We start from the raw sequence: 19,902 nt of genomic DNA on the forward strand, positions 1-19,902 counted from the left end.
GGTGATAGAATAACAGAATGGTCAAGAATAATATATAGTATTGTGGGACCAGAAGTCTTTGTATTCCCAACTGGAAATTTTTTCCAACTAGTCTAACTGTTCTCCCCCCCCACACACTGTTGGAGCTTAAATGCTGAGTTTCATATTCTAATCCGGAGTCATATGTAAGCAACCTGATAACCCTCTCCTGATGTGCTGGAGCCTTCCTCCCAACCCTAAGAGGTTCCTCTATTTTCCTCTTGCTCAAGAGAATGGGGTTGGATTTGCAGAACAGACACCAATGCAATAGCTTTTGTAAATGATATGTGGGCTAACTGGTCTGTTTCCTCCTTTGAGCTCTGGGGTAATTACTTCAGATTTTTGAAGTAATAAGATAGTTCCTTCTGCCACCAAATAGCTGAATGGCCTTGACTGAGTCTCTGTACCAAATCTGAAACAAGGGGTTTGACTCAGTGATTTTTTAGACTTCTTGCTGCTTAAATAGATCCTTTCTGTGCTTAATACCAGAGATACTTTCTTTTTTGGTGTATTCCTCAGGCATTTCCTGATTCTGGTGGTTACAGATGGTCCTTCCCAGTTGGCCTGCCCTCTGGTACCTTTTAGGGTAAACTTGGGGTTAGGATGGATTAGAGACATCTGGATAATTTCCGAGGAAAGACTTTATAAAAATTGCATCTACTGTCTTGGGAAAGGAAGGAGTGGATTCAGAGATGGAGCCATCCATATTCCTGTCCAGAAATAAGGAATTTCATTTATTATTCCCATCACTAAACTTTAAAATTTATAACATCATATAGAGAATCTTGTCACACATGTCTATGAGGGGAAGCATTCTTTTGTCTTCATGTTTAGTGTGTCTCATAGATGGTTATTTGCAGATTTTTTTTACTTTGGGTTTAAGAAGGGGAAGATACATGGCAAATCTTACATTCTAGTTAGGATAGCCCTGAGTTCAAATCCTACCTCAGACATTTCATAGATTTGTCCAAGACTTACCCTTTGAGTGTCAATTTTCTCATCTCAGAAGTGAGGGAGGTTGGTCTCTAAGGCTCCTTTCAACTTTAAATCAATGGGAACTTGGCAGTTGACTGCCAGGTTTTCTCCAGGATCATTGCCTCGGATAAGGGAAAGGCTTGATTCTTTTCCCCATTTTTCCCCTTGGAGAATTTTCATAATATTTTAAATTCTTCATTGGAATGCTGCCAAGTTGGAAGACTTTATTAGCTGAAAAAGTCTTCAGGGGCCCATCTAGACCCACCTTTAGCCCCTTACACACTGGTCACTGTCTGATCCTGCTGGAAAGGTAGGGCATTCTCTGCAGTTGAGAAGCACTTTCCCTCTCACAGTTTGGGGGCTCTTACTTTGTTCGTATGTGTTATAATTTGGGGAAATGACCCATCTAGCCAAATCATTTCACTGGAACACCTGTTTACTCTTTTCAGGTTAAGCTTGTTTCCCCCCCAAGACCAGGAATTCATAGAGAACGGTTAAGTATAAAGTGATGTGATGACAACATTAAACACGCATGTGCTTGGGTTTTGTAAATTAACCCCCATGAGAGTGTTACCCCCACTAATACCTGTTGACCCAATAGTAGTAACTCAGACCTCTTATTTTGTGGGGTTCCTATGGGGTGAGGACTGACCAGAGAGGGAAAGGATCCCAGCTTCCATTATCTGTAAGAAGGAAGTAGTTGGCATTTCTCTCAGATATGGAAACTCTTTTGTATGTTAGAAGGAAATGAGCAGTGTTTCCCTCCAAGGACCAGTCACCCAAGTGCTAACATGCATGGAGAGTGGGGGGGGGGACTTGTGTGCTGGGTTGTGCTCAGAAACAAATTGTTGCCATGTGGCAAACAAGGCTTTGGGTCTTGGTCAAGAATGACTCACATTGAAGCAGCAAAGAGATCGATGAAACCCAGAATTGTTGGAATCTGTCCTGGAGGAAGATGGAAAATAGTGGAAGATTGAGTAGAAATCTTGGGCACAGTGGGGAAGTGTATTGGAGCCCGTCCTGGAGGAATCCAATGACTGAAGACAACCGTGAGAATAAACTTGGGGAATCCAAAGCCATGGTTCAGGTCAGGTTGTTGGGCCTTGGTTCCCCTGTGGGTCCAGGGAATCTTAAAAGTGGAGAATCTTGGGCAATTAAAAAGTTTCAGGCTCTTGATAGTAACTGCCCTTTTGCTCTTGCCTCTATTCCCTGCTCACCCACATAAACACCTCTAGCGCCACCAAAACAAAAGTTATCCTAGAAAGGCAAAGAAGGAAAAACTAAGAACACTTATTTCTTGATGACAATTGGCTTTCCAGTCTAGTGAGGAGCAGCAACTGCTGTGATGGTGGAGAAGATTCTGATTCTCTTGGAGTGGTCCTCAAATGAGAGAATCTCACCACTACCTTCCTTGGTTTTATTGATTTTGTTTTTGCATCACTTGCATCTATTAAATTTCTCTCCCACCTACCCTTCCCAGCCCCCCAGCTATTTCTTGTAATAAAAAATTATTTTCATCACTTTTATTTCTCTTGTTAGCCTTCCTCAGCAGATCTAGGTCTCTTAACCAAAGAGAGGAGGGGAAAATGTTTCAACAAAACCTGAGTCTCATATGTTCCTTACCCTAGGTTCCTATCTCTGCATGCAAAGGAGGAAGGGACAATGCATTATCTTACTATCCTGTTTTTTCTTAGAAATTTGGAGGCATTTCTTCTAGAGCCCTGTGGAGGGCAGAACCCCAGCTTTGGGGCAGCCAATCATCTTTGGATAGTTGAGCTCCCCTGACATCTTTGGAGAGTCATTTTGGCTCCCCTGATAAAGCCCTGTCAGGGGCCTCCACCATCCTCAGGTCATGATTCAAACATTTCCTTGGCGTCAGGGTAAAAAGAATGGTTCTGAAGGTTGGCTGGACTACCAGGTTGGGGCTCCATGAGTTGGGAGCAGCTCATTGACCTCTGGGTTTCTTTTGCCTGCAGTCACCCCACATCATGCTGCAGTGCGGCCGAGGTCATGGCAGTTCTCTTTTTCCACACGATGAAATACAAACCCCAGGATCCCAGAGACCCCAGTAATGACCGCTTTGTGCTCTCCAAGGTAAGAACCAGCTGCTCCAAAGCAGATGGATCAATGATACTCCTCCAGTATTCTGTCACCCATCACCCTCATCTCTGATGGATCCACACTGTAGTATCTCTTCCCAGTTTCTCTTCTATGAAGCATAGTAAGTCATATTTGGATTGTCTGTCTCCTTTTCCCAATTATCACTCACCTAGTCTCTGTGGGTCGTAACTCCTCAAGAAGCTACTCCACGAATTGTAGATGGAAAACAGCCCCAGGGAAACCTGAGTTCAAGCCATGCCTCTGACATAGACTGTGTGACCCTGGGCAAATTAGAAAAGTGACTCACTTGCCTTGGAGGGAGTTTCCATCCCAGCAGTTCTGATGCCAGTGAAACCATGGGATTGCCCTTCTTTGCCCCAAAGTATGCCTGTGGTGGTGGGCCCTTTCTCCTAAAGAATGACTCAGTTGGGTCAGTGTGATTCCTTGGCAGGCCTAAAGACAGGTTGAGAGGGTCTTCAGTGACATACTGTAGTTTGAAGGTGGCCTTGCATTCCCCTGACACCTCCCCAGAGGAAGACTCAAAGGCTTCAGAGTCTTGCTCGGAAAACAGGATTAGAACTCAGTTTGTGCAGAGGGTTAGAGGCACTTCCTTGGTATTCCCTTCCTTGGCATGGCCCTGAAGACTCCCTTCCCCTTGAAAGAAGTCTGCCCTGAGTGTGACCCTTCCCTCCCCTTTTATCTCCCTCCTTTCCCCTCTCCCCACCTCCTCCCTCTTCTGCCCTCACTCGTTCTTTTCCTTCCCAGGGTCATGCGGCTCCCATCCTCTACGCGGCCTGGGCTGAGGCTGGCTTCCTGCCAGAGGCTGAACTCTTGAACCTCAGGAAGATCACTTCCGATCTAGATGGTCACCCAGTCCCAGTAAGTGGGGAGGGGCAGTGTCGTGGGGGTGGGGGGTGGGGGGGAATGAGTGGCCCACTGACTTCTGTTGAAATGTCCCATTTCCCATGGTGCACTCGATGGCATTGCCATTAGTTTGAAGGCTACTATCCATGGCTACTGGCTACACTTACTCAGGCTGGATCTTACCTTTTTCTTTTTTTAAGAAAGATTTTATTAATTTTGACTTTTATAATTTCCCCCCCTAGTCTTGCTTCCCTCCCCCCACCCCCCCAACAGAAGGCAGTCTGTTGGGCTTTCCATTGTTTCCATGGTTTACATTGATCTCAGTTGAATGTGATGAGAGAAAGCATACCCTGGGTCTTATCTTTTAAAGGAAAAGGTTAAAAATCCCGAATCTAGTAGTTTAATGTTGCTGTTTGCCTTGCACCTCTACTTCCAAGGGCTCATAGTCTTCTCCTTGCTACTAAGCCATGCAAGGTCCCTTAAACAGATCTCTGGGACTCTCTTCTGTCAAATGAGGAGAATGAGCCAAGTTGAGGGCTCCCAACTTCCTTTCTAGTGTCAGTCCATGATCTTTGATTCCCATTGTCATGTGGTCATCATAGAGGTGATCTTTTCACTAGAGAATGCTAAGACCTGGATTCGAATGCTGGTGCTCTTCCTCACTGAACTGAGAATCTTTGCATCTGCCAAGAGGTGAGAGGAGCTTGAAGATGACTCAGATTCTTTATACAGGACAAGTTTTTATTCTTGGGAAATGGGAAAGTTTCAGTGTTTCAAAGGTGAGGCCATTGGGGAGCAAAAAACTATGCTGGGTCAGGGTACCATGTTTGCTGCAGGTGGCTCCTGCCAGAACTCCAAATGCTTGGATTCCTAGTTCATTGTTCTATTTCCGCCATTTGTTATCCATGCCAAGTCCCCATGGGCAACTCTTAGCTACTGCAGGCACATGTCATCTCTTGGAGTTGAATGGTGTTTTCACTCCTGCCAATAAACACCAACCATATGCAACTACCTGCCACTAAGGGGGCTGATGAATGGAGCACTGGGTTGGGAACCAGGGCATTTTCTAACTGTTTGACCTTGGATGAGTCTCTTAACCCTGCTTACCTCAGTTTCCTCATCTGTAAAGTGAGCTGGGGAAGAAAATCTCAAATCACTCCAGCATCTTTCCTAAGAGTCAAGATGACTGAAAGGATTGAGCAATAAATATGCAGGATCTAAAGAAAATGAAAAAACTTCCCATTGTAAGGGGAATAGTTGCCCTGAAGAAATCCAAGTTCTATTCTTTCCAGTTCACAGATTATAACCTTGATTAGCATCCAGATCTGGGCTATCAGAGGTACCATTTTAACATTTTTGGTGATGCCCTTGTTTTTTCCTTCTAGAAAACAAAAAAAGGGGAAAATTCCCATGTTCCAAAATATTTACAGCAGCTCTTAGTGGCAAAGAATTGGAAATTGAGGGAATGTCCATCCATTGCAGAATGGCTGAACAAGCTAAGGTCGAGGAATGTTATGGAGTGCTATTGTTCTGTAAGAGCTCCTGAATGTCAGGCTTTAAAGCAGCATGATGAGAATTACATGAACTGATGCCAAGTGAGGGGAGCAGAACCTAGAGTGCATGGGACCCATTTAAACATTGTGAACTGGTCAGCTGTGTTGGCTACAGCTCCTCAGCAGTTCAGAGATTACAAACAACCCTGAGAGATCTGCTAGGGACAAGGTCATCCACATTGAGAGGGGAAAACATCCTGTCTATTACGTTCACTTTTTCCCTTCCTATCTCATGGTGTTCTTTCCTCCCCTAGTCCTAAAGCCTCTTCCCCAAAATGACTAATTTGTACAACTTTGACCAGACTGTTCAGAATTGGGCTCCAGTCCCACATCTGATACACTGGCTGGGTGATTCTGGGCAAGTCACTCTGTGACTACCAGTCAAGAGATAGAAGGGAGGTTCCTTTACCTCCGTTTTTCTGTATTGAGGATTTTGGACAAAAAGCAATGCCATCTGACCCCTTGGAGATGACGACTACTGGTTGTAGTCCTTGGATGCCATCGCGATTCTTGGGACTCCCTTTAGTCAGGATAAGGTAAAATATAAAGGCGGTGCCCCATGCTTGGGTGTTTACCTGCTTCTCAGGTTGAATGGAAGTTGATGGCACTTGATAAGTGATCATGGTATCAACCAAGGCAGTGGTGCTAGGCTGGGGCAGAGTCAGTATTTGGAACGCAAGTAAGCATCTAGTCCAACCAAAATCCATTGTAGACCCAGTGCCATTTCCAATGCACCACACTGCTTCTACCACTTCTTATAGCCTGTTGCCTTTTCTAATTGTAGAAACAAGCCTTTACAGATGTGGCTACTGGATCCCTGGGTCAAGGGCTTGGAGCAGCTTGTGGAATGGCCTACACCGGCAAATACTTCGACAAAGCCAGGTAATATGCTAGTCTCTTTCTGGGGTGAATGGGTCAAAATTCTTTCCCTTCCCCTTTTCCTGAGGCTCCCAATTCCTGAGTCCTTCTGAAGCCAAATATTCTTCACCTGAGGTCACAGGCTAGATTGACAGCAATATTAATTCTCTGTCCAGATTGACAAAGACAGGTTGGGCCACCTGGAGATCTCTTCTCCAGTGGGCCCCTCACTAATTCCTGCAATCTGAGGTCAGTAACTGATGAGCTTTTCCATTGGCTGGCGTCAGTCCGAGAAGTGACTACAGATCATAGCTGCATTGCCAGAAGTAGGCAAGGTCGCTGTCTCTGGGATGGTGACAGCATCCATTAGCCATCTCTTATCAGTGCAGAGAAAAATGACACATTTTTCCATACTCTTACCCCTGAGCATGGAGAACATGGGTACCAGGGAAGAAGCATTATATGCTCTAGTTTCACAATGGGGAAGTTAACTTAACCCACTCTTTTTTTTTAGGCTTTTGGAAGGCAAATGGGGTTAAGTGGCCTCCCAAGGCCACACAGCTAGGTAATGATTAAGCGTCTTGAGGCCGGATTTGAACCCAGGGACTCCTGACTCCAGGGCTGGTGTTCTAGCCATCCCTGGGGAAGTTATTTTAAAGAAAAACTAAACTGCAAATTGGTAAACTCAAGATCAGTCACTGAGTGAATAGATAGCATGAGGTACCTTGGACCATGTACAGTTATGATGCTCATGGGCTAGAAGTGGCAGGGTTATAGGAGAGAGAGGGCCAGCTTTGAGGGCCTGGACCCATAAATGCCTGTCCTGTCTCTCTGTTCATTAGTTGCAGGATCTCACTGTCCCAGACAACTCTTAAGATTTTTGAATTGCTGATCTGAAGAAGAGAGATGAATGAATGATATTCCTCTTCCCCCCCCCCCCCCCCAAAGTACACTGGTAGTAAATGGGAGAGTAAGAAGACTAGGCCAGGCTCTTACACTTCTTGTTCAGTCCTTTTCTCACTCAACCAAGCTGGAGTGTCTTAGCTACTGAGCTAACAAACCTCAATGGTCTGAAACTGGCAGTCAGTGGATGGTGTATGGGCATGGCAAGTAGTGTGACCATTATAGAGTAGGTACTTAACCCACAAGTGACTCGGTTGGTCAGGCCAGGGGACAAGGAGTTGGCAGATTGATTTGTGTTTATGTGGGAGGTGCCTTTTGCTGCCCCTAAGTTCTCCCCATTCTATACTTATATCAACCCAGGCTTGAGCTTTTAATTTTCTGCTGTCTTCCTGGGAATTTTCCATGAAGGATAGCTGACTTTGAAACTCAAACAAGAGACCTTTGAAAGGTGTGTCAAAGAAACGATCAGCAAGTGTGACATTGCACAAAATGGTGGCAACTGGCCAGACCTGGGATTGCACCTGGATCCAGAGGCCACTCAAGTTCAGACAGGAGATCTCCTGGGACATCTGGACCCTTTGCAATCGCCCTGGGACAGTTCTGACTCTTAGAGTTACTTTTCTGTTCAGGGAGTGACTGTATGCCTCCAGGAAAGGGGGTGGGGGCTTGGGGGCTCATGTGGAAAGGGCGGGCATGGCCATCTCACAGTAGCCTCTGATAGAGACTTCCATTGGTCCCTTTCTCAGACACTCCACTTTTGGGTTGAGCCCATGTCCTGGGAGTGGGGGCAGCTGTCTATCAGTGAGTTTGAGCAGAGCCCGAGCTGCCCCTTCAGTCCCTCTCCACCATGAAAGGGCACTTATGGCTTCTTATCAGGGCCCCCATTAAGAGGAAGCTGTTGGCACTGGAACCAACTCCTGATAAGAGGATTCTTAGTTAATGGATTGGAGATAATGGAGGCTGAGCTGTTACTGGGTGTGCCAGTGGGTGGGATTAGGGCTTCCCTGCTTGCCCTGGCCTGTTCCTGGACCCTGAACCTGCTCTTGAGAAAAGAGAACGTCCCAATGGGTTTCCTGAAGTTTGTGTGAAGGACACACCCATGAGTCAACTGGCCCCTAACCCAGCCAGTACTTGCTGAATCACCGTGACTGTTGAGAGTTGTGTCTAGGCCTTTTCCCTTTCCTTGAGTCCATCCCAGGGCTCAGCCGGCCTTCACAGGGTTTGACCATCTTCCTAAACAGGACAAGGACTCAGAATGTCTCCTTTGGGATTCCAGACAAGCTTATCTGGGTCTCAGTTTCCTCATCTGTAAAATGAAATGATGGGACTTGAGCCACTCTGGAATCACCTCCTTCCAGCTCCCATATATAGATATAGATATAGAGCCCTTCTGATTCTGGGCATTATTAGCTTCAAGAGAGACAGAAAAGAGCTGTTCTTACTGGCTCCTGCTTAGCTGGTAGAGGAGCCTTGGAACCAGGTAGACCATTAAGGCTGTCTCCCTGGGGACTCCTGGGCCTTGGTCCAGGCTAACTGAAGGAGAAGGTGGCTTTTCCTTGGGAAGGAGCTAGTTCGATTTAATTAGTCTCATATCCCAGGCCTTGGCTGGGCCTTTATGTAATGAAGGAAATAGTTAGGCTGCTTTCTCCTAGAGCCTCCTCCTCCCCGGCCTGGTCGGGCATACCATCAATTCCTCAGTTTGTTTCAGCAGGTTTCTCTGTGGTTTCATTAGGACAGAGGATCAACTTTATTCCTTTGGCTAAAGAGCAGGTATTCTGTCTAGTCTCTTCTAGCTCCAATGTCCAGTTACTCAGCTGCATGTGAAAATGTTGCACCCTGGGGGGGCTAACACATTCTCAGGAATTGTGATCTCATGGAGGTGGGGGGGGGCGAAGGGGGTTATTTTAGATCATTTCCTGAAAATCTGTTCTAATAGCCAAGAAGGAAGAGAGCATGAAGGCACTGAAAAAGTGGTTATTAGAAGGCTATTTATACTCAAATCCGGCCTCACTTAATTACCTAGCTGTGTGGCCTTGGGCAAGCCACTCAACCCCATGGCCTTGCAAAAATCTAAAAAAAAAAGAATGTCATTTATAATAAAGGAAATAAATAAGAAAAAAGTGGCCTCACTCGGGGGGGGGGGGGTATATTTATATTGGATTGAATCAGGAAGAGCAGAATTCACCTGGCCTGTGACCAACGTGTTGTCAGGAGGCCATTGAGCAAGTCACCATCTCTGAGTTCCCTTTCCTTCCTCTGTGAAATAGTGATGGCAACATCCCCTGACCAGAGTCTCAGTGGTATTTGCTTTGTAATTTTGAGGTTCTATCATTCCTTCTGTAGAATGATGAGGGCTTGGGCTGGGTGAACCCTGAACTTTCTTTACGCTTATCTATTATGCCACAGCTTGGTCCTGCCTGGGAGAGCCTGGCTCTGGATCAGAAAAGAGGGGCAATGTGTTGACCTGGCAGTGGATTCCTTATCCACCCCCCTTCCTCTGGGCTATGATGGCTCCATCCTTTTGTTTTCCAGCTACCGCGTCTACTGTTTGCTGGGCGATGGGGAGGTGTCTGAAGGCTCCGTGTGGGAGGCCATGGCCTTCGCAGGATTCTACAAGTTGGACAACCTAGTCGCCATCTTTGATGTTAACCGGCTGGCTCAGAGCGACCCTGCCCCATTGCAGCACCAAATGGAAGTATACCAGAAGCGATGTGAAGCCTTTGGGTGTGTGCAAAATACCATCTGCTGGGGACCTGGGATGAGGGCGGAGGGGGCGCTCCGAGTCACAAGTCTCACCTCCATGTCAAGTGCTATAAAGAGCAAAAATTAGATTCAGGATGAATTTGAAGAGGGTTGGGCACTCAGGAAACTAAAAGACCCTCTCCTATTTCTCTTGGGGGGGGGTGAAAAAACATGCTCTGGGGCTGGGAAAGATATTTTCAGGGCTCCCCTTTTCTCATGCTTGGTCAATGAAGCTGTGAACCAGAGAATCAAGTGGGGGCCAGATCATATCACTCATCTATGAAATAACAATACTGAATGGCTTCTTTCCCAGAAGCATTAGGGAGAGTCCTCAGGCTCCAAATTCTGTTGCTGCTATTCTTATCCCACTGGCTGTTGGCCTGTCCAGGTCTTCTGTTCCAACTCGGGTCCTTTAGAGAGTCTAGAATAAAGGTACCAGAAGGATGGGAGTAGAGAGCCCATTGTCTGAGGTTACATTTGGGCAGGTTTGAGTCTTTCCTGGGCTTCTTAAGAGAGACTATTTGGTCACATTCCCTCAGGGGAACCGTTGGTACATAAGCTTCTTAGGGAAGAAACATCTTTTTCTTGTAGTTTCATGTCCTGCTCCTCCATTTGCATCATGGGCCTCCACTCTCTGCTTTTCTAGGTGGAACGCAATCGTCGTGGATGGCCACAGTGTGGAAGAGCTTTGCAAGGCCTTTGACCAGGGCAAGCATAAACCACTGGCTGTCATTGCAAAGACATATAAGGGCAGAGGAATCTCAGGTGAGGGACAAGCTCTTTCCCTGTGCCAATGGCTTCCTTTCCCTTGGGGATCTCTGGGAAGTCAAGATTCCTCTGGGTGGGCAAAGATCCTCTTTTTTTTTTTTTGTGGTTTTTGCAAGGCAATGAGGTTAAGTGCCCATGGTCACACAGCTAGGTCATTATTAAGTGTTGAAGTCAAATTTCAACTCGGGTCCTCCTGACTCCACTGGGTCACTGAGCTGCCCTGGCAAAGATTCTCTTGGTAGAGAAGAGTAAGTGGGATTCCCTCAGGGAACTCATAGGTCTAGTTCTCATCCCATAAACACATTCTGGAGTGTGCGTGTACCCACATGTTCCACCTTTCCCTACCCACAAGCCCAAGCAGTTTGTGATCAGGCACCAGGAGACTTGGGGTTTTAGTCTGAACTAACTGGCTATGGGATGCTGACCATTACATTGTCTGGACTTGTTTTCTCTTCTGCACAAGGAGAGGGTTGAATGATATTTTGAAAGTCACAACTCTCAGTCAAAGAACCGCAGCAGATACAGAGAATGGCATGGAATTTCTCCTGGCCACTAGACTGCATGTTTAGTTGACTATGACTTGGGTTCCCACAACTCTTATTGTACCAAGTCAACTGGGTGATGGAGTAGATAGAATGCTGGGCTTGGATCTGAAAGACAAGAGTCCTGTCTCAAACATTCCCTTTTTTCTGAGCCTCAGTTTCCTTGTCTGTAAAATAGTGACAATAAAACACTTAGGGCTGCTGAGAGGACCAAATTGAATACTATGAGACAAAGTACTTTGCAAAATCTTCCCATACTATTGTTATTTCCAAGAGGCCACAGTTGTCTCCTTGTGTTGGAATTCTCTAGCTTCCCCTTCATCTGGTCTTAGCAATGCAGACTAGGAGTCTCCCTCCTCATTGTTCCTTTGAATTCCTGCCCAGCTCCTTGGCCAGCCCCCTCAGGCCATGCCCATTGGGCTGTTACCTAAGCTTCATCTAGAAGGTGACCATGTAAACCAAAATTCAAACCAGAGATTGCAAGAGAATGTGATCCAGGCAGGAGTGCCCACCTGTTCAAAGGCCCAGAGGTGAGAGATGAGAATCTCCAGGTTAGAGTTTTGTTGATTTGCTTGTAGGGTCTCTGGGCCAATAAAATGCACCCTCTTCACCACCTACACACCATTAAGCAGAACGCCCTAAGCAGAGCTAGAACAAGTGTGCTCTCTTTGCTGTTTTTTAAAACGTGAATTGATTTATACCCACAAGAATTTTCAGTGAATTTAGATGAACAATTTTCATGTATCAGAATGCAAATGCCATTTGGAGACTTGCCATTTCCCTCTCATTTATAACATTTTTGGTAGAGATGTTTCTTGAGCTGACTGGGAGCCAGAACAATGGGGTGCCAGCCTTGAACCCCTGACTCAGCTCTATTCTTTGAAAAATTCCTGAAGCTTCCCAGGTCTTCCCTAGGGAACCAGGGTCTTCCAGGCTTCCCAGGCCATTAGCCTTCCTGGGGCTTTGCTTTGCCAGCTCAGCCTTGGACTTGTTCTTGAGGCTGGCATCATTCGCCAGGCCATGGCAATAATAGGAACAGCATTATGTCCCATCTTGATTAGCAAGCAAATGGTCCAAGTGAGAGGAAGCCATGTGCTCACTGAGCACATGGGAAGCTGTCCAGTAGTGAGTGGGGCCTGGGATCTGGGAAGGAGTTGATTTCTGTGTTTGAGCAGGCCATTTACCAGTTCCAGTTTCCTCTAAATGAAGAGGGATGGTGATTCTCAAACTCTTGGGTCTTTTCTAGTTTTCAGTCCTCTCATTCAAGGCCACTTTCTCCCCCATCCCGTTGCCCAGGGCAGCTTCTATAACTGCAGCAATCATTGTCCTTTCTAATTTTTAAAAATTGGTTTTCAAGCTCCATAACTGATTTCTTGTGCTCCATGTTATCAGATGCAGACTGATGCCCATCCTCACTGGAGCTAATTTTCTCAATAGTTTGTTTTGAGTAATGAACCCTTTCCCTATTTTTCTATCATCAAGGAATTTAGCACACAATCTATCCTGGGCTTTGGGCCCTTGTTCTGAATTGTCTTATTTTTCTCATTAATCTAATTAGAACCTAGTGGATAAAGGTCTGGGTTGGAGTTAGCAGTCCTGTGTTCAAATCCCAGCCCTGCCATGGGTTACCTGGGTAAGCTTGGACAAGTCACAACTACTCTGGGCCTCAATTTCCTCATCTTTGATAATGTCCAGCTTTAAATTTACCTATTAAGCTGATGCCATAGAGTTCTGAAACAGCTTAGTTTGACATCTAGGAGTTCGAGGCTACCTTTTCATAATTCCCCTCATCCATTTTATGACATTTTCAAGTATCCTGTTAGTGTTTTAGCAGATCAGGGCATAAGCTGGTGATTTCACTGATATCCAGGTGAATAAAGACCCTTCATAGGGGCAGGTCCGGCATTTTCTCTGAAACCTACTCTTGCTGAGTTGGCACAGTGGACAGACCACCGGCCCTGGAGTCAGGAAGACCTGAGCTCAAATCCGGCCTGAAGACACTAAAGATATTCTTAGCTGTGTGACTATGGGCAAGTCACTTAACCTCATTGACTTGCCAAAAAAAAGGACTTATATTGAGTTAGTTTCCTGGGGTGCTCCTACTCTATCCTTCCCTATCCCCTAATCCACATTGATTTCTCTCTGCTGAATTCCTAGAATAGCATGTTGAGATTCTCATCTCTCACCTGGGCCTTTGAACAGGTGGGCACTCCCGCCTGGATCACATTCTCTTGGAATCTCTGGTTCTAATTTTGGTTTACATGGTCACCTTTTAGATGAAGCTTTCTTTGACACCCCCCCCCCCCAAGTGCTTCTATTCCTCCCACACCACCCCCCTGAACCCCAGACTATCCCTGATTGGGTGATTGATGTGTCTGTCTGTCTTTCTGTCGTTTATTGTTTCCTAAGCCCTTCTGGAAGCTCTTTGAAGGCAGGTAGACATCTCTCTCTTTCTTCCTGTCCTTCCTCAGGAGAGTGCTATCTAATCCACCAAATGTTTATTAAGGGAGCAGCTAGGTGGTACAGTGAATAGAGCACTGGCCCTGGAGTCAGGGGTTGAGTTCAAATTCGACCTCAGATAATTAATAATAAAGTGGCTGTGTGACCTTGGGCAAGTCACAAACCGATTACCTTAAATTCCAGGCTCTGGGGTTATAATGAGACCTTCAATAATGTTTTGGTTGATGATGACCATGCTCCACAAATCTGGAGTGTAAAAGCACAATTCTGACTATATCTCTTATTTATCCTTAATCACAGGTGTGGAAGATAAGGAATCCTGGCATGGGAAGGCCCTTCCCAAAAACATGGCAGATCAGGTCATTGAGGAAATCTCTTCCCTAATCCAAAACAAGAAGAAGATTCCAGCTACCCTCCCCAAAGAGGATGCCCCTGCAGTTAACATCACCAACATCCGGATGCCATCTCCCCCAAGTTACAAACTCGGGGACAAGGTACATAGGGAAGCCTAATTTATAGTAGAGGAATATAGAGTCCAAATCTAGTTCAGAGATAGTGCACCTGCCAGTATGGTGCATCTACCAAGTGGGAGGGTCCTAAATTGGCCATTCAATGTAACCCCACAAACAACTGATCCTATATGAGCTGAAGACAACTTAAAACAGTCTCTACCCTTAGAGGGCTTTCATGCTACTGTCTTGGCAGAATAATGTAACTGCATTTCTGCTCTCAGAACTCTGCCTTCAGAGAATGAATAGTCAGGGTCACCCAAGCTAGGTAACTGGAGGAGATGCAAATATTAGAGAGAAAGCGAGGATTTGGCAGAGGATAAAACTGAACAGAGAAGATGGGTTGACTCATCATGTCTCTGGGTCTTCTCATGTACAATGGAGATGATTATTGCTGCCATCTTCCTCCTTGTACCATAGGGATCAAATGAGGCCATGGATAAGAGACCAGTTAGGGCTCTTTTGAGTGCCATCAGTCCTCCCCAAACATTTTTCTTGTAGACTGGCTTGGACACCTTCCTTACACTAACAGACTGGAACATTCCTCAAGGTAGATCATAATAACCACTCTGTATTCTTAACCTCCTACCAGCTAGCCACCCGGAAAGCCTATGGCATGGCCCTGGCTAAACTGGGAAAGGCTTGTGACCGTGTGATTGCCTTGGATGGGGACACCAAGAATTCCACCTTTTCAGATCTATTCAAGAAGGAGCATCCTGATCGTTTCATTGAGTGTTTCATTGCAGAACAGAACATGGTAGGTCTGGGGAACAGCAAAGAGCAACCAAGGAACCCAAGATTGCTCTGGGGAGAGAATGACTCAGGGAAGGTCATGGGCCATAGTCTGAAGGTCTGGGAAACTGAGGAAAGGGTGGAGGAAAAGCACAGGGGAAGTGAATGAGGTTGGATGGAAAGAAGCTATTAAGTGTCTGAAGCTGGATTTGAACTCAGGTACTCCTGACTCCAGGGCTGGTGCTCTATCCACTGTGCCGCCTAGCTACCCCCTTTTTTTAAAGAAAGATTTTATTTTGAGTTTTACAATTTTTTTCTCCCTATTCTTGCTTCCCTCCCCCCACCCCCCCACAGAAGGCACTCTGTCTTAACATTGTTTCATGGTTATATACTGATCTAAGTTAAATGTGATGAGAGAGAAAACATACCCTTAAGGAAGAAAAATAAAGTATAAGAGATAGCAAAATTACATAATAACATGAATTTTCTAAATTTAATGTAATAGTCCTCAGTCTTGTTCAAACTCCAGTTCTTTCTGTGGATTCAGATGGCATTCTCCATCCCAGACAGCCCCAAATTATCCCTGATTGTTGCACTGATGGAATGAGTAAGTCCATCAAGGTTGAACATCAGCCCCACATAGCTGTTAGGGTGGACAATGTTATTCTGGTTCTGCTCATCTCACTCAGCATCAGTTCATGCAAATCCTTGAATTCCTGTCCCTCCTGGTTTCTTTTTAATTTTTATTAAAAATATTATTTGAGTTTTACAGTTTCCCCCAATCTTGCTTCCCTCCCCCACCCCCACCCCACAGATAGCACTCTGTCAGTCTTTACTTTGTTTCCATGTTGTATCTCGATCCAAATTGGGTGTGATGAGAGAAATCATAAAGAGAACAGAATTCTCAGAGGTAACCAGATCAAACCATAAGACATCTGGGTTTTTTTTCCTGAATTAAAGGGAATAGTCCTTGTACTTTGTTCAAACTCCACAGCTCCTTATCTGGATACAGATGGCACTCTCCTTTGCAGACAGCCAAAAATTGTTCCCAATTGTTGTGCTGATGGAATGAGCAAGTCCTTCAAGGTTGAACATCACTCCCATGTTGCTGTTAGGGTGTAAGGTGTTTTTCTGGTTCTGCTCATCTCACTCAGCATCAGTTCATGCAAATCCCTCCAGGTTTCCCTGAATTCTCATCCCTCCTGGTTTCTAATAGAACAATAGTGTTCCATGTCATACATAGACCACAGTTTGCTAAGCCATTCCCCAACTGAAGGACATTTACTGGATTTCCAATTCTTTGCCACCACAAACAGGGCTGCTATGAATAGTTTTGTACAAGTGATGTTTTTACCCTTTTTCATCATCTCTTCAGGGTAGGATATACCCAGTAGTGATATTGGTAGATGAAAGGGGATGCACATTTCTGTTGCCCTTTGGGCGTAGTTCCAAATTGCTCTCCAGTTAGGTATGATGACTAATGTCCCAAGAATACAAGTAGTAAGTGGCAAAGCCAGGATTTAAACTACATAGGCAAGACAGACATGCATGTCCACATGCATGCTAATACATGTGTGTAGGTGCATTGGAGCACATGACTAATTATATAGTCTTAGTGGTATTTTATTTTTCCCCAATGAAATGCAGAGTTTGAACATTTCATTTTTGTTTCGATTTTTTTCTGCCTTTCCCTCCATCTTCCCCAAGACATGTATTATACATATATCATGTAAAATCCTTCAAATATTTCCACATTGGACATGTTATGAAGGAAGAATCCATTCAAAAGGAAAAACAGGAAAAGAGAAGTAAAGGGGCAGCTAGGTGGCGCAGTGGATAAAGCACCGGCCCTGGAGTCAGGAGTACCTGGGTTCAAATCCAGCCTCAGACACTTAATAATGACCTAACTGTGTGACCTTGGGCAAGCCACTTCACCTCATTGACTTGAAAAAACAAAAAGAAATGACCTATCAGTAAATGATTTGAATCTGTTTACTGATAGGCCTGGCCCTATGCCAACCATATTGGCAAATGTGGTACAATGGGTTTCGGATCTTGTCTGGCACAACAGGAAAATAAGGGTTGTCTCTGAAGCACTTTCCAGGCAGACTAGGCTGGAGTGATGAGCTCATGTTCCCTTTCCTTCTCAGGTGAGCATCGCTGTGGGATGTGCCACACGGGACAGGACTATACCTTTCTGTAGCACGTTTGCTGCCTTCTTCTCCAGGGCCTTTGACCAGATTCGCATGGCAGCCATTTCTGAGAGCAACATCAACCTGTGTGGCTCCCACTGTGGGGTCTCCATTGGTAAGCCTCTCACCCACATTTGTCCTGGGCTTTGGTGGTGGTTTTAAAAGCTGCCCTGAAGCCTTTGTTCTCTTACAACCATTTCCTTGTATGCATGATGAGGAGGTTCATGTCTTACCTCTGATACATGCTGGCTGTGTGATTCTGCACAAGTCACCTCACCCCTCAGGGCTGTAGCTGACTTGGCTAGAAGTTTCAGGGCATTTCTGATGTGCTTCTGGTGAAAGGAGTTTTCTCCACAAAAAATTCCTGTACTAATAAAGGCCTTATCTGGATTAAAAAAAAAATCAAAGTCAAAACAATTTTTAAAACTCAGTAATGACATCCACCAATATAGGCAGCTGATAGAATGTGGTCAGACATACCTATGCCCTAGGAAAATCATTTTGGTAACTATGGATATTGGACTGGAGAGAGAGGAATGCAATTGTGTGAGGGGATAGAGAGGTGAGAGGGATTGAGATAGGATTGACAGACACAGGAGGAAGGAGAATGGGGATCAACCAACTAGTCAGTATGGTCTCCTAGCCTAGGTATGATGGGCGAGGTACAAAGAAAGCTACGCTTGGAAGGCAAATGAGGTTGTTGAGAATGACTGCTAGTTGAGAGCCCAGGTTCTGTTTTTTTCAGCCATGATTTTCCCTTCACAGGTGAAGATGGTCCTTCTCAGATGGCCCTTGAAGATCTTGCCATGTTCCGGAGTATTCCCAATGGGACTGTCTTTTACCCAAGTGATGCTGTAGCCACTGAGAAAGCAGTAGAGTTAGCTGCCAACACAAAGGTTGGTTATCTATGGATTGCACTGGGGGAGATTAGAGTAGAAGGGGAGTTTAAGACTTTGTTAATAGACCCTGAAGAAAAGTCTTCAGATCCTGGAGAGAATTGCATTCCATAGAGCTTCTGGTCTTTCTGTTGTTTGACCCTAGTGGAGAATGTTCTCCATCATAATCATCTCTGAATGCAGGGAGAAATGGATCTTTCAGGGCCCTTTGGGTTACATGTTTGAGAGTCAGGGAAAGTCATTAGCAGCAAGTAGGGGCATCAAGGGAGCCCCTACTCCAGAGGAGGCAGGCTCTGAAATGCACTCTGAAGCAGATCCAAGACTCTTATCTTGGATCCCTTTGGCACTATCACAATATTTTCTTTATAACCCATCTTTTATATCCCCCCAAGAATATAATTTTAAAATAATTTCATGGTCTCCAATTTTGAGCCCTTGATTTTAAATTAAATGTGAATAGACATTCACAGGTATAAGAGAAAAAGGAAATGATAGTACACTAGGTTGTGGGGAAAATGCAGGGTGTTTGTGGGACAAAGGAGTCCAGTTGTGTGTGGGGGGGGCAGGGGAGAGAGAGAGGGAGAGAGAGAGAGAGGACTGTTGCCCTTGGAATCTAAAAGCCCTGGATTTGAATCCTGTCACAATCACTTCCTAACTGTGTACACATAACTTTTGCCTGTTACTCTATGAAGTCTGAGGGGGAAGCTCATAACCGGGAGGATCAGACAAGGCTTTCTGAAGGAGGTTCACTGTTGAAGGATGTGTAGGAATTAATTAAGCAGATCAAAGGAAATGATAGTCTAGGACTTTGGTTATAACTGGAAGAGATCTTATCATTTAGTCCCAAATGTTGACTTTGCTGATTAGGAAAGCCAGAGTCCCATAAGTAGTACAGACCCACCTCCTAGTCTGATCTCATCTTGTGACAAGATTTTCTTTGTTCCCCAACCAGGGCATCTGTTTCATAAGGACCAGCCGCCCAGAGAATGCAGTCATTTACAACAACAATGAAAACTTCCAGATTGGCCAGGCTAAGGTCAGTATTGAGTCTCTTTCCTTCTAACTTGGGGTGGAATGCAATGCATACACTATAGCTTCACCCCCCTGGGACAACTCCCTGAATAATCTGGCATCAGATCTCAGCCAGTCAACCGGACATGCAGTCATTCGCTAATAAATGTGCCCCAAACCTGCTGCTCATTCTGCTCCCGCCATTGTCCTTCTCAGGTGGTCCTGAAGAGCAAGGATGACCAGGTGACTGTGATTGGTGCTGGCGTCACCCTCCATGAAGCCTTGGCGGCTGCAGAGCAGTTAAAGAAAGGTGAGATTGACTTGGCACATTGGGTCTCTCTGAAGCCAATCTCTGGCTTCAGCCTAGGCCATGGGGCCTAGGGGAAAGACAGAAGCAAAATTGGTAGGACAAATGTAGCTAGTTTCCAAGGCAAAGCAGCACCAGTCACAGGGCAAGATTGCAAATTTTGAAGACATCTGGGAGGAGAACACATGTCCCAACTTCAGTGGGGCAGATGCTGGGAATAGGAAATGGTCTTGGAGGAGGGTCTGCTCTTAGACCAGTTTTGAGAAGCTTAATTTGAACTGAACAGAAGCCAGGCTAAGCCAGAAATGAATGAATGATGGTAGTGTGTTAGCATGTATTAGCTCATTAGCATATTATCTTGTTTGGATTTATATAAAGCTAGTAGAAGATACACTGCACTGCTGAGCTTTGGGCCAGAAGACCCAGGACTGGCTCTCACTCCCCAGCAGCTACATACTGGTCCTTAAACTTG

The 19,902-nt window shown here is 45.4% G+C and overlaps 1 protein-coding gene across 1 annotated transcript in view; it reads left to right on the forward strand.

The window, feature by feature from the left end:
* The window catches only part of TKT (transketolase), a 30,115-nt gene that overhangs the window by 8,654 nt on the left and 1,559 nt on the right, over positions 1–19,902 (forward strand). Inside the window, exons 2-12 of the mRNA XM_074199191.1 lie at positions 2,970–3,087; positions 3,859–3,972; positions 6,295–6,392; positions 9,804–9,995; positions 10,660–10,778; positions 14,084–14,277; positions 14,885–15,049; positions 17,175–17,331; positions 17,982–18,112; positions 19,065–19,148; positions 19,340–19,433. Of these exons, the coding sequence (XP_074055292.1) occupies positions 2,970–3,087; positions 3,859–3,972; positions 6,295–6,392; positions 9,804–9,995; positions 10,660–10,778; positions 14,084–14,277; positions 14,885–15,049; positions 17,175–17,331; positions 17,982–18,112; positions 19,065–19,148; positions 19,340–19,433 (1,466 nt within the window). The remainder of the gene's footprint in view (positions 1–2,969; positions 3,088–3,858; positions 3,973–6,294; positions 6,393–9,803; positions 9,996–10,659; positions 10,779–14,083; positions 14,278–14,884; positions 15,050–17,174; positions 17,332–17,981; positions 18,113–19,064; positions 19,149–19,339; positions 19,434–19,902) is intronic.

The sequence above is a fragment of the Macrotis lagotis genome, chromosome 8 (genome assembly GCF_037893015.1).
Source record: "Macrotis lagotis isolate mMagLag1 chromosome 8, bilby.v1.9.chrom.fasta, whole genome shotgun sequence".
Taxonomy (NCBI): Eukaryota; Metazoa; Chordata; class Mammalia; order Peramelemorphia; family Peramelidae; genus Macrotis; species Macrotis lagotis.